The following is a 13,381-nucleotide window of genomic DNA, read 5'->3' as shown; positions in this document are numbered from 1 at the left end:
TGTGTCCCCATACAGTTTGCATCGGTCCGAGTAAAAGGGCCCTAAACCAGCACTGATCGACTCATTACATAATCGATTGGCACTTGTTATGGGCAGAAATGTGTGTAAATCCAGCGTTAATGACTCATGGTTACCTTTGTGCTCATCACATCAGGACTATTATTGGAGCTCAGTAGTGAGTTCTTGGGTTCAAATCCCACCAAGGACGACATTTGCAGGAGTGTGTATCTTCTCCCCGTGTTTGCGTGGGTTTCCTCCGGGTTCCTCCCACACTCTGAAGACTGATAGGGAATGCAGATTGTGAGTCCCAATGGGGACAGCGAGGATGTCTGTAAAGCGCTGAGGAATATGATATTTTTTTTTCTGCTGACTTTTTCCATCTGGTAGCAGTATTGGTCATGCGGCGGCTTGCTGTATTTATTTCTGTCTTTTGCTCTGTTATTATAATACCTGTATCTAATGAAAGTGACACGATGCTGTCTAACCAATTATTGCACGGACGAAAGATGAATTTATAATCCAGACATTATATGAAATGTGAACTTTTTATTGAAGTGAACTTTTTATATCCTAACCTTTCTAAACAACAGTTTAAAGGGATAAAAACATTAAACATAAAAGCCTATGCTACAACCCGAGAAGAAATATGGCCACCTGGATGGATCACTTGATGTCGCACAGAGCGGCTACTCCCCGCAGGATCCAGTGGTCAGGGGGCTCGCTGGTCTTCAGAGACACAGTGGTCACATAGTTAAGGTCGGTGCGCTCAGGCTTCTTATAGACAGGACATATGTATGAACCAGGATCTGTCGCATTGGGTGAATTCACTGCAAAGAGGTGCAGCACCGGCAGCATGGTGAACAAGACCTTTGGGATGCACTCCGTCAAGTTCGCAGTCTTCCTGTCCCAACCGGCTCCCTCCAGGAAGAGGCCATGTATGTACACTCCTTCCTGCAGGACACAGAATAGGATCCACTACATTACTACTAATGCACAGATAAAATCACGCAAAAATATGCGAGAACCGAAAGTGACTTGGTGCAAGTGTGGAGACATGATTTTTTCTCACTGAATACATTTCAGTATGGAGAAGTGATTCAGTGAGAGGCCGCGTTCACGTTGTCTTAATGGCCTCTGTGTAATGTAAAACGCAAATATATCCATTAGATAATACACTGCACTACTTACAGGTGCATCTCATTAAATTAGAATATCATCTAAAAGTTAATTGATGATAGATAACTCTGTTTGTAATGACTCTATATAATATATAAACTTCACTTTTTGTATTGAAGAACTGAAATAAATTAACTTTTTGATGATATTCTAATTTAGTGAGATGCACCTGTATTTATTGCATTGCATTGTCCAAGCCGGACAGTGTCAGACAGTATGTGTCTATTAGCAGCTTTCCAGCAGGTGATCGCAAAAAATACAGAGGTACCTATTAGTGTTGCGCGAACGTGCTTGGATAATGTGTTATCCGTGCACACTTGGGTGCTAACAGAGTGTCTTCGGCACGCTCGAAAAATATGTTTGTGTTGCCATGGCTGCATGTCTGGCGGCTGTTAGACAGCAGCACCACATGCAGGGATTTCCTGTTTGTTAGGCAATCTCTGCATGTGTTGCGGCTGTCTGACAGCCGCGAACATATTTTTCAAGCACGCCGAAGATACTCTGTTAGCACCCGAGCTTGCTCGGATAACACTTTATGTGAGCACGTTCACGTAACACTAGTACCCATGTGATCACCGTGATGTGTATATTCATCACGGACCATGAAGTTACAAGTGCTCATGACGGATATATACTGTATGCCTTATAGTGTTAAACTTATTTTTTTTAACATCTGTCTTTTGCTCCATTAGAGGAACATCGCTTGTGTAATACGCTATAGAAGTATTGCAGTGTATTATTGCCTGTCAGGGTCATTTTATTAGACTCATGTCTGGCAAGGCCTAATAGGAATTACCAAGATGGCAGACCTGGGGGTCTTCATTAATCTTACTTTTATTAATTAATTTAATTATTAAACCAGCTGCCATGACAATTGATTAGAACCCCATGATCAAACTGAAGGGGTGTCAAAGCAATTCTGGTGCATCTAAATACCTGAATTTGGAACTAGTATTGATCACGCTTGTTGCAGCAGAGTCAGCTATAAAACACAGCTGAAACCCGCTGCATGTGGACTGTGCTCCATACATTACATGGCACTGAAAACGTACAGTACAGACCAAAAGTTTGGACACACCTTCTCACTTAAAGATTTTTCTGTATTTTCATGACTATGAAAATTGTACATTCACACTGAAGGCATCAAAACTATGAATTACCACATGTGGAATTATATACTTAACAAAAAAGTGTGAAACAACTGAAAATATGTCTTATATTCTAGGTTCTTCACAGTAGCCACCTTTTGCTTTGATGACTGCTTTGCACACTCTTGGCATTCTCTTGATGAGCTTCAAGAGGTAGTCACCGGAAATGGTTTTCACTTCACAGGTGTGCCCTGTCAGGTCAGTGGGATTTCTTGCCTTATAAATGGGGTTGGGACCATCAGTTGTGTTATGCAGAAGTCTGGTGGATACACAGCTGATAGTCCTACTGAATAGACTGTTAGAATTTGTATTATGACAAGAAAAAAGCAGCTAAGTAAAGAAAAACGAGTGGCCATCATTACTGTAAGAAATGAAGGTCAGTCAGTGCGAAAAATTGGGAAAACTTTGAAAGTGTCCCCAAGTGCAGTTGCAAAAAGAAACTGGCTCACATGAGGACCGCCCCAGGAAAGGAAGACCAAGAGTCACCTCTGCTTCTGAGGATAAGTTTATCCGAGTCACCAGCCTCAGAAATCGCAGGTTAACAGCAGCTCAGATTAGAGACCAGGTCAATGCCACACAGAGTTCTAGCAGCAGACACATCTCTACAACAACTGTTAAGAGGAGACTTTGTGCAGCCGGCCTTCATGGTAAAATAGCTGCTAGGAAAGCACTGCTAAGGACAGGCAACAAGCAGAAGAGACTTGTTTGGGCTAAAGACCACAAGGAATGGACATTAGACCAGTGGAAATCTGTGCTTTGGTCTGATGAGCCCAAATTTGAGATCTTTGGTTCCAACCACCGTGTCTTTGTGCGACGCAGAAAAGGTGAACGGATGGACTCTACATGCCTGGTTCCCACCGTGAAGCATGGAGGAGGAGGTGTGATGGTGTGGGGGTGCTTTGCTGGTGACACTGTTGGGGATTTATTCAAAATTGAAGGCATACTGAACCAGCATGGCTACCACAGCATCTTGCAGCGTCATGCTATTCCATCCGGTTTGCGTTTAGTTGGACCATCATTTATTTTTCAACAGGACATTGACCCCAAACACCTCCAGGCTGTGTAAGGGCTATCTGACCAAGAAGGAGAGTGATGGGGGGGCTACGCCAGATGACCTGGCCTCCACAGTCACCAGACCTGAACCCAATCGAGATGGTTTGGGGTGAGCTGGACCGCAGAGTGAAGGCAAAAGGGCCAACAAGTGCTAAGCATCTCTGGGAACTCCTTCAAGATTGTTGGAAGACCATTTCCGGTGACTACCTCTTGACATATTTTCAGTTGTTTCACACTTCGTTAAGTATATAATTCCACATGTGTTAATTCATAGTTTTGATGCCTTCAGTGTGAATGTACAATTTTCATAGTCATGAAAATACAGAAAAATCTTTAAATGAGAAGGTGTGTCCAAACTTTTGGTCTGTACTGTACATAAGGGTCAAACAATTAGTCCTAGATCTTAATGTTATTGCATAGGAATATGGCTGGTGGAGGTCTGATAAATCCACCACCTTTCTCCACAGTGTTGCACCACATCATGGATATACTGAAGTGAATGGGGCTGTGCTGCAGCTCCCTGCATAGAGGGTACGTACAACTAGGACCCCGGTGACCATCAGAATCAAAACAATTCTCCACCAGTGGGTATGAGGACTTTGAGGACTCACAGTGGGTGGAGCACGGATTTCTTCCTTCATGTGTTTCAATACTACATTTTGCATGGTCACACAGTCCAGGGTCCAGCCCTTGTGCTCCCGAGCAAATTCTTGTCGAATAGCGATCAGGAATCCTGGAAACCAAACAGCATATTACTAAATAGAGACAACATGGGGAAAAAACACAACAAATCCGGGATATATTTGGTTGTGCTAAAAAGATGGTGAAGTGCAAAACAGTAGATTTCATTATGCGTCAATAGTCTGTGCAAACCAGACCGAGCTACGGCATTACGCACACCGGGGAATAAAGAGGGAGAATAAGTAACGAGGGACATTATCATGTGCCACCGTATCCTGTAATATCTCTGGTGCTTCCACATATCACAGGGATTTTTACACTGTTTTCTCATGACACATTGTACTTTATATATTAGTGATAAATTTAAGTCAATATTTTTTGCCTTTTTCTTTCTGAAAACATTTGAAATTTGACAAATTTATAGAAAAATTAGCAATTTTCAACATTAATATTTTTATTCCCTTTAACCAGATAATGATACCACAGGAAAAAAAAAGTTAATAAATAACATTTCTCTTCTCTGATTTACATCAGCATAATTTTTGAAACGTCTTTTTATTTTTGTTAGGATGTTGGAAAGGTTAAAAGTTTAGCAGAATTTTTTTTTTAAAGGAAATTAACAAAACAGATCCATTCAGTTTTGAAAAATTATCCAAAACTGCTGTCGGGAAGATTACCTTTTCAGGTGCTTCACAGGAATTAATGCAAAGTGGAATGAAAAATTATTATTTTTCCACTAAAATATTGCTTTACGTGGCCTCATGTTGTCTTAGCAAATATCAGTACCCCGTGATTGTGGGGTGCCAATGGTGTTAAAGAGGGAGCCCCCTCGCTCTGTTAACCATGTAGATGCCGGTTTTGCTACTGACAACAGCATTTAGGGGGTTAAACAGCCAAAAATTGTGCTAATACAAATTGAGGACAATACAGCAGGGTGTAATCTATAGTAAACAGCTGACATCCGCTGCTTTTTCATTCCTCTGGGAGAGGGGGCACGCTATATATTTATTTCTATATGCCCTAAAAAGGCGTATTGGCTGTCATTAAATATGCTGGGAACACTGCATAATTGTGTTACACACACACTCATTACGCATTATATACAGTGGGTACGGAAAGTATTCAGACCCCTTTAAATTTTTCACTCTTTGTTTCATTGCAGCCATTCGGTGAATTCTAAAAAGTTCATTTTTTTCTCATTAAAGTCCACTCTGCACCCCATCTTGACTGAAAAATACAGAAATGTAGAAATTTTTGCAAATTTATTAAAAAAGAAAAACTGAAATATCACATGGTCATAAGTATTCAGACCCTTTCCTCAGACAATCATATTTAAGTCACACGCTGTCCATTTCCTTGTGAGCCTCCTTGAGATGGTTCTACTCCTTCATTGGAGTCCAGCTGTGTTTAATTAAACTGATAGGACTTGATTTGGAAAGGCACACACCTGTCTATATAAGACCTCAGAGCTCACAGTGCATGTCAGACCAAATGAGAATCATGAGCTCAAAGGAACTGCCCAAGGAGCTCAGAGACAGAATTGTGGCAAGGCACAGATCTGGCCAAGGTTACAAAAGAATTTCTGCATTACTCAAGGATCCTAAGAGCACAGTGGCCTCCATAATCCTTAAATGGAAGAAATTTGGGACCACCAGAAGTCTTCCTAGACCTGGCCGTCCAGCCAAACTGAGCAATCGTGGGAGAAGAGCCTTGGTGAGAGAGGTAAAGAACTCCAAGATCACTATGGCTGAGCTCCAGAGATGAAGTAGGAAGATGGGAGAAAGTTCAACAAAGTCAACTATCACTGCAGCCCTCCACAAGTCGGGTCTTTATGGCAGAGTAGCCCGACGGAAGCCTCTCCTAAGTGCAAGACATATGAAAGCCCGCATAGAGTTTGCTCAAAAACACATGAAGGACTCCCAGACTATGAGAAATAAGATTCTCTGGTCTGATGAGACGACGATAGAACTTTTTGGTGATAATTCTAAGCAGTATGTGTGGAGAAAACCAGGCACTGCTCATCACCTGCCCACTACAATCCCAACAGTGAAACATGGTGGTAGCTGCATCATGCTATGGGGGTGTTTTTCAGCTGCAGGGACAGGACGACTGGTTGCAATTGAAGGAAACATGAATGCGACCAAGTAGAGATATCCTGGATGAAAACCTCTTCCAGAGTGCTCTGAACCTTAGACTTGGCCGAAGGTACACCTTCCAACAAGACAATGACCCTAAGCACACAGCTAAAATAACAAAGGAGTGGCTTCAGAACAACTCTGTGACCATCCTTGACTGGCCCAGCCAGAGCCCCTACCTAAACCCAATTGAGCATCTCTGGAGAGACCTGAAAATGAATGTCCATCAACGTTCACCATCCAACCTGACGGAACTGGAGAGGATCTGCAAGGACGAATGGCAGAGGATCCCCAAATCCAGGTGTGAAAAACTTGTTGCATCATTCCCAAGAAGACTCATGGCTGTACTAGCTCAAAAGGGGGCTTCTACTCAATACTGAGCAACGGGTCTGAATACTTATGACCATGTGATATTTCAGTTTTTCTTTTTTTAATAAATTTGCAAAAATTTCTACATTTGTTTTTTTTCAGTCAAGTTGGGGTGCAGAGTGGACTTTAATGCGAAAAAAAATTAACTTTTTAGAATTTACCAAATGGCTGCAATGAATCAAAGAGTGAAAAATTTAAAGGGGTCTGAATACTTTCCGCACCCACTGTATATATATACACTGCTCAAAAAAATAAAGGGAACACTCAAATAACACATCCTAGATCTGAATGAATGAATCTTCTCATTGAATACTTTGTTCTGTACAAAGTTGAATGTGCTGACAACAAAATCACACAAAAATCATCAATGGAAATCACATTTATTAACCAATGGAGCCTGGATTTGGAGTCACCCCCAAAATTAAAGTGGAAAAACACACTACAGGCTGATCCAACTTTGATGTAATGTCCTTAAAACAAGTCAAAATGAGGCTCAGTATTGTGTGTGGCCTCCACGTGCCTGTATGACCTCCCTACAACGCCTGGGCATGCTCCTGATGAGGTTGCCAATGGTCTCCTGTGGGATCTCCTCCCAGACCTGGACTAAAACATGGATGGAGCGAGACATGATGTCCCAGATGTGCTCAATCGGATTCAGGTCTGGGGAACGGGCGGTCAGTCCATAGCTTCAATGCCTTCATCTTGCAGGAACTGCTGACACACTCCTGCCACATGAGGTCTGGCATTGTCCAGCATTAGGAGAAACCCAGGGCCAACCGCATCAGCATATGGTCTCACAAGGGGTCTGAGGATCTCATCTCGGTACCTAATGGCAGTCGGGCTACCTCTGGCGAGCACATGGAGGGCTGTGCGGCCCTCCAAAGAAATGCCACCACACACCATTACTGACCTACTGCCAAACAGGTCATGCTGAAGGATGTTGCAGGCAGCAGATCGCTCTCCACGGCGTCTCCAGGCTCTGTCACGTCTGTCACATGTGCTCAGTGTGAACCTGCTTTCATTTGTGAAGAGCACAGGGCGCTAGTGGCGACTTTGCCAATCCTGGTGTTCTGTGGCAAATGCCAAGCGTCCTGCACGGTGTTGGGCTGTGAGCACAACCCCCATCTGTGAACGTCAGGCCCTCATACCACCCTCATGCAGTCAGTTTCTAACCGTTTGTGCAGACACATGCACATTTGTGGCCTGCTGGAGGTCATTTTGCAGGGCTCTGGCAGTGCTCCTCCTGTTCCTCCTTGCACAGAGGTAGAGGTAGCGATCCTGTTGCTGGGTTGTTTCCCTCCTACGGCCCCCTCCACATCTCCTGGTGTACTGGCCTGTCACCTGGTAGCGCCTCCAGCCTCTGGACACTACGCTGACAGACACAGCAAACCTTCTTGCCGCAGCTCGCATTGATGTGCCATCCTGGATGAGCTGCTTAACCTGAGCAACTTCTGTGGGTTGTAGAGTCCGTCTCATGCTACCACGAGTGTGAAAGCACAACCAACATTCAAAAGTGACCAAAACATCAGCCAGAAAGCATTGGTACTGAGATGTGGTCTGTGGTCTCCACCTGCAGAACCACTCCTTTATTGAGTGTGTCTTGATAATTGCCAATAATTTCCATCTATTGTCTATTCCATTTGCACAACAGCATGTGAAATTGATTGTCAATCAGTGTTGCTTCCTAAGTGGACAGTTTGATTTCACAGAAGTTTGATTTACTTGGATTTATATTCTGTTTAAGTGTTCCCTTTATTTTTTTGAGCAGTGTAATTGTTGTTACCCCTCGTTTAATGAAAGAAAAACCCACAATGGTCACAGAAATAACTTGAATCTGACAAAAGTAATAATAAATTAAAAATCTATGAAAATAAACAAATGAAAGTCAGACATTGCTTTTCTGCTTCCACAGAATTTAAAAAAAAATTATTAAACTCCTGAAAAAGGCCTGGACAGAAATGATGGTTCTTCTTAACTTAATATTTTGTTGAACGACCTTTTGAGGCAATCACTGCAATCAGACGATTCTTGTAACTGTCAATGAGACTTCTGCGCCTCTCAACAGGTATTTTGGCCGCTCCTCATGAGTAAACTGCTCCAGTTGTCTCGTGTTTGAAGGTTGCCTTTTCCAGACGGCATCTTTCAGCTCTTTCCAAAGATGCTCAATAGGATTTAGGTCAGGGCTCATAGAAGGCCACATCAGAATAGTCCAATGTTTTCCTCTCAGCCATTCTTGGGTGTTTTTAGCTGTGTGTTTTGGGTCATTATCCTGTTGCAAGACCCATGACCTGCGACTGAGACCAAGCTTTCTGACACTGGGCAGCACATTTCTCTCTAGAATCCCTTGATAGTCTTGAGATTTCATTGTACCCTGCACAGATTCAAGACACCCTGTGCCAGATGCAGCAGAGCAGCCCCAGAACATAACAGAGCCTCCTCCATGTTTCACAGTAGGGACAGTGTTCTTTTCTTGATATGCTTCATTTTTCCATCTGTGAACATAGAGCTGATATGCCTTGCCAAAAACTTCAATTTTTGTCTCATCTGTCCATAGGACATTCTCCCAGAAGCTTTGTGGCTTGTCAACATGTAGTTTGGCAAATTCAAGTCTGGCCTTTTTATGATTTTTTTTCAACAATGGTGCTCACCTTGGTCGTCTCCCATGAAGTCCACTTTGGATCAAACAATGACGGATGATGCAATCTGACACTGATGTTCCTTGAGCTTGAAGTTCACCTTTAATCTCTTTAGAAGTTTTCCTGGGCTCTTTTGTTACCATTCGTATTATCCGTCTCTTTGATTTGGCATTAATTTTCCTCCTGCGGCCACGTCCAGGGAGGTTGGTTACAGTCCCATGGATCTTAAATTTCTGATTAATATGTGCAACTGTAGTCACAGGAACATCAAGCTGCTTGGAGATGGTCTTATAACCTTTACCTTTAACATGCTTGTCTATAATTTTCTTTCTAATCTCCTGAGACAACTCTTTCCTTTGCTTCCTCTGGTCCATGTTGAGTGTGGTACACACCATGTCACCAAACAGCACAGTGAGTATCTGTAGCCCTATATACAGGACCACCGACTGATTACAAGATTGTAGACCCCTGTGATGCTAATTAGTGGACACAACTTGATTTAACATGTCCCTTTTGTCACATTATTTTCAGGGGTACCATCTTTTTTTTTTTAAATTCTGTGGAAGCATAAAAGCAATGTCTGACTTTCATTTGTTCATTTTCATAGATTTTTAGTTTATTACTTTTGTCAGATTCAACTTATTTCTGTGGCCATTGTGGGTTTTTCTTTCATTAAACGAGGGATACCAACAATTTTGACCACGTGTGTGTATATTATATATATATATATATATATATATTTATATATATATATATATATATATATATACATACTCACATATACAGTGGCATGTAAAAGTTTGGGCACCTAGAGTTAAAGATGACACATTTCCTTTGTATTTATACAAAAAAAGAAATATTTTCATCTTTTACATTTTAAAAATTACAAAAAGGAAAATGGGCCGATGCGAAAGTTTGGGCACCCTGCATGGTTAGTACCTAGTAGCGCCCCCTTTGTGCAAGTATTACAGCTTGTACACGCTTTTTATAATCAGACAAGAGTCTTTCAATTTTTATTTGAGGGATTTTCATCCATTCTTCATTGGAAAATTCTTCCAGTTCTGTGAGATTCCGGGGGCGTCTTGCATCCTCTGCTATTTTGAAGTCTAGCCGCAGATTGTCAATGATGTTCAGATCAGGCGACGATGAGGGCCATTGTAAAACTTTTAGCTTGCGCCTTTTGAGATTGTCTACTGTGGATTTTGATGTGTGTTTACGATCATTATCCATTTGTAGAAGCCATCTTCTTTTCAGCTTCAGCTTTTTTTCAGATGGGTTTATGTTTGCATCAAGAATTTGTTGAAATTCCATTGAATCCATTCTTCCCTCAACCCGTGAAATGTTCCCTGTGCTATTGGCTGCAACACAACCCCAGAGCATGATTGATCCACTCCCATGCTTAACCCCTTTATCCCCGAAGGTTGTTTGCACGCTAATGACCAGGCCAACTTTTACAATTCTGACCAGTGTGACTATATGAGGTAATAACTCTGGAATGCTTCAACAGTTTTTTCGTGACATATTGTACTTCATGATAGTGGTAAAATTTCTTCGATATGACTTGTGTTTATTTGTAAAAAAATAGGAAATTTGGCGAAAATGTAGAAAATTTTGCAATTTTCAGACTTTGAATTTTCATACCCTTAAATCAGAGAGATATGTCACACAAAATAGTTACCGTATTTTTCGGACTATAAGAACATGCACTGCGCATGATCAAAGTAACTTGCTGGTGCCCGGTGACGCGGATGTCATCATGACAACATCGGGTCACCATGGCAAAGATCGGGACTCCGACGCTGACGGTGCCTGGTCTCCGATCCAAGAGCAGAGGGGCTTCTGTCCCTCTGCTCGCTTGCTAAATGCTGTGATCGCACTGATTGCAGCATTTAGGGGGTTAAAGTGACGGGATTGCTGCGGGTGCCAGGTGTCAGCTGTCAGAATGTAAGCTGTGTGCGGGCGCGATCCCCTGTGCATAATATGTACCTGGTCTATAAGGCCCAGGGCAAAGGGATGTAATATTACGCACAGAAAGAGGTTAATGGTTGGCGTGATGTTATTTTCCTGAAATTCTGTGCCCTTCATTCAGGAGAGGTTTTCTTCTGATGAGTCTTCCGTGAAGGCCATATTTGTGCAGGTATCTCTGAATAGTAGAACAAAAGTAGAACTGGACAGTCTGCTAAGTCTTTCTGAAGGTCTTTTGAGGTCAAGCAGGGGTTCTGATTAGCCTCTGTAGCAATCCTACGAGCAGCTCTCACTGAAATTTTGCTTGCTCTTCCAGACCTTATCGTGACCGCCACTGTTCATGGTAACTGTCATTTCTTAATTACATTTCAACCTGAGGAAAAGGCAACTTGAAAACGTTTAGTTATCTTATAGCCGTCTCCTGCTTCGCAACCTCCACCGTTTTCAGAGTTCTAGGCAGCTGCTTAGAAGAGCCAATGGTTGCTGTTTTTTGGCACTAGGTTAGATGAGGCTGGGTTTTTATAAAGCTGGGGAATTTACAGCACCTGGCTTTTCCTAATCATGATAGTGAACAAGCCATAACCCTAACAGACTAATTAAAGTCTGAGACCTTGGTCAAAGTTATCTGAGCACACAAATCTCAAAGAGTGCCCAAACTTTTGCATTGGCCCATTTTCCTTTCTGTAATTTTTAAAATCTAAAAGTTGAAAATATATATACAGTGGGTACAGAAAGTATTCAGACCCCTTTAAAATTTTCACTCTTTGTTTCATTGCAGCCATTTGATAAATTCTAAAAAGTTCTTTTTTCCCTCATTAAAGTGCACTCTGCCCCCCATCTTAACTGAAAAAAAACAGAAATGTAGAATTTTTCGCAAATTTATTAAAAAGAAAAACTGAAATATCACCTGGTCATAAGTATTCAGACCCTTTGCTCAGTATAGAGTAGAAGCCCCCTTTTGAGCTAGTACAGCCATGAGTCTTCTTGGGAATGATGCAACAAGTTTTTCACACCTGGATTTGGGGGTCCTCTGCCATTCTTCCTTGCAGATCCTCTCCAGCTCCGTCAGGTTGGATGGTGAACGTTGGTGGACAGCCATTTTCAGGTCTCTCCAGAGATGCTCAATTGGGTTTAGGTCAGGGCTCTGGCTGGGTCAGTCAAGAATGGTCACAGAGTTGTTCTGAAGCCACTCCTTTGTTATTTTAGCTGTGTGCTTAGGGTCATTGTCTTGTTGGAAGGTGAACCTTCAGCCAAGTCTGAGGTCCAGAGCACTCTGGAAGAGGTTTTCATCCAGGATATCTCTGTACTTGGCCGCATTCATGTTTCCTTCAATTGCAACCAGTCGTCCTGTCCCTGCAGCTGAAAAACACCCCCATAGCATGATGCTGCCACCACCATGTTTCACTGTTGGGATTGTATTGGGCAGGTAATGAGCAGTGCCTGGTTTTCTCCACACATACCGCTTAGAATTATCACCAAAAAGTTCTATCTTTGTCTCATCAGACCAGAGAATCTTATTTCTCACAGTCTGTGAGTCCTTCATGTGTTTTTGAGCAAAATCTATGCGGGCTTTCATATGTCTTGCACTGAGGAGAGGCTTCAGTCAGGCCCCTTGGCCATAAAGGCCCGACTGGTGGAGGGCTGCAGTGATGGTTGACTTTGCGGAACCTTCTCCCATTTCCCTACTGCATCCCTGGAGCTCAGCCACAGTGATCTTGGGGTTCTTCTTTACTTCACTTACCAAGGCTCTTCTCCCATGATTGCTCAGTTTGGCTGGACGGCCAGGTCTAGGAAGACTTCGGATGGTCCCAAACGTCTTCCCTTTAAGGATTATGGAGGCCACTGTGCTCTTAGGAACCTTGAGTACTGCAGAAATTCTTTTGTAACCTTGGCCAGATCTGTGCCTTGCCACAATTCTGTCTCTGAGCTCCTTGGGCAGTTCCTTTGAGCTCATGATTCTCATTTGGTCTGACATGCACTGTGAGCTGTGAGGTCTTATATAGACAGGTGTGTGCCTTTCCACATCAAGTTTAATTAAACACAGCTGAACCCAATGAAGGAGGAGAACCATCTCAAGGAGGATTACAAGGAAATGGACAGCATGTGACTTAAATATGAGTGTCTGAGCAAAGGGTCTGAATACTTATGACATGTGATATTTCAGTTTTTCTTTTTTAATAAATTTGCAAAAATTTCTACATTTCAGTTTTTTTTCAGT

General features: G+C 42.4%; 1 protein-coding gene across 1 annotated transcript in view; it reads right to left on the bottom strand.

Moving 5' to 3' along the window:
• Positions 1–639: 639 nt before the first annotated feature.
• The window catches only part of LOC141258594 (dynein axonemal heavy chain 8-like), a 415,976-nt gene continuing 403,234 nt past the window's right edge, over positions 640–13,381 (bottom strand). The window contains exons 86-87 of the mRNA XM_073673563.1: positions 3,989–4,110; positions 640–951 (exon numbers count right to left, since the gene is read on the bottom strand). Coding sequence (XP_073529664.1) covers positions 664–951; positions 3,989–4,110 — 410 coding nt within the window. The 3' untranslated portion in view covers positions 640–663. The remainder of the gene's footprint in view (positions 952–3,988; positions 4,111–13,381) is intronic.

Source organism: Phyllobates terribilis, unplaced genomic scaffold, assembly GCF_046119375.1.
Source record: "Phyllobates terribilis strain yellow unplaced genomic scaffold, ASM4611937v1 Scaffold_3__8_contigs__length_932513732, whole genome shotgun sequence".
Lineage (NCBI taxonomy): Eukaryota > Metazoa > Chordata > Amphibia > Anura > Dendrobatidae > Phyllobates > Phyllobates terribilis.
This window is presented reverse-complemented; position numbering and strand designations above follow the sequence as displayed.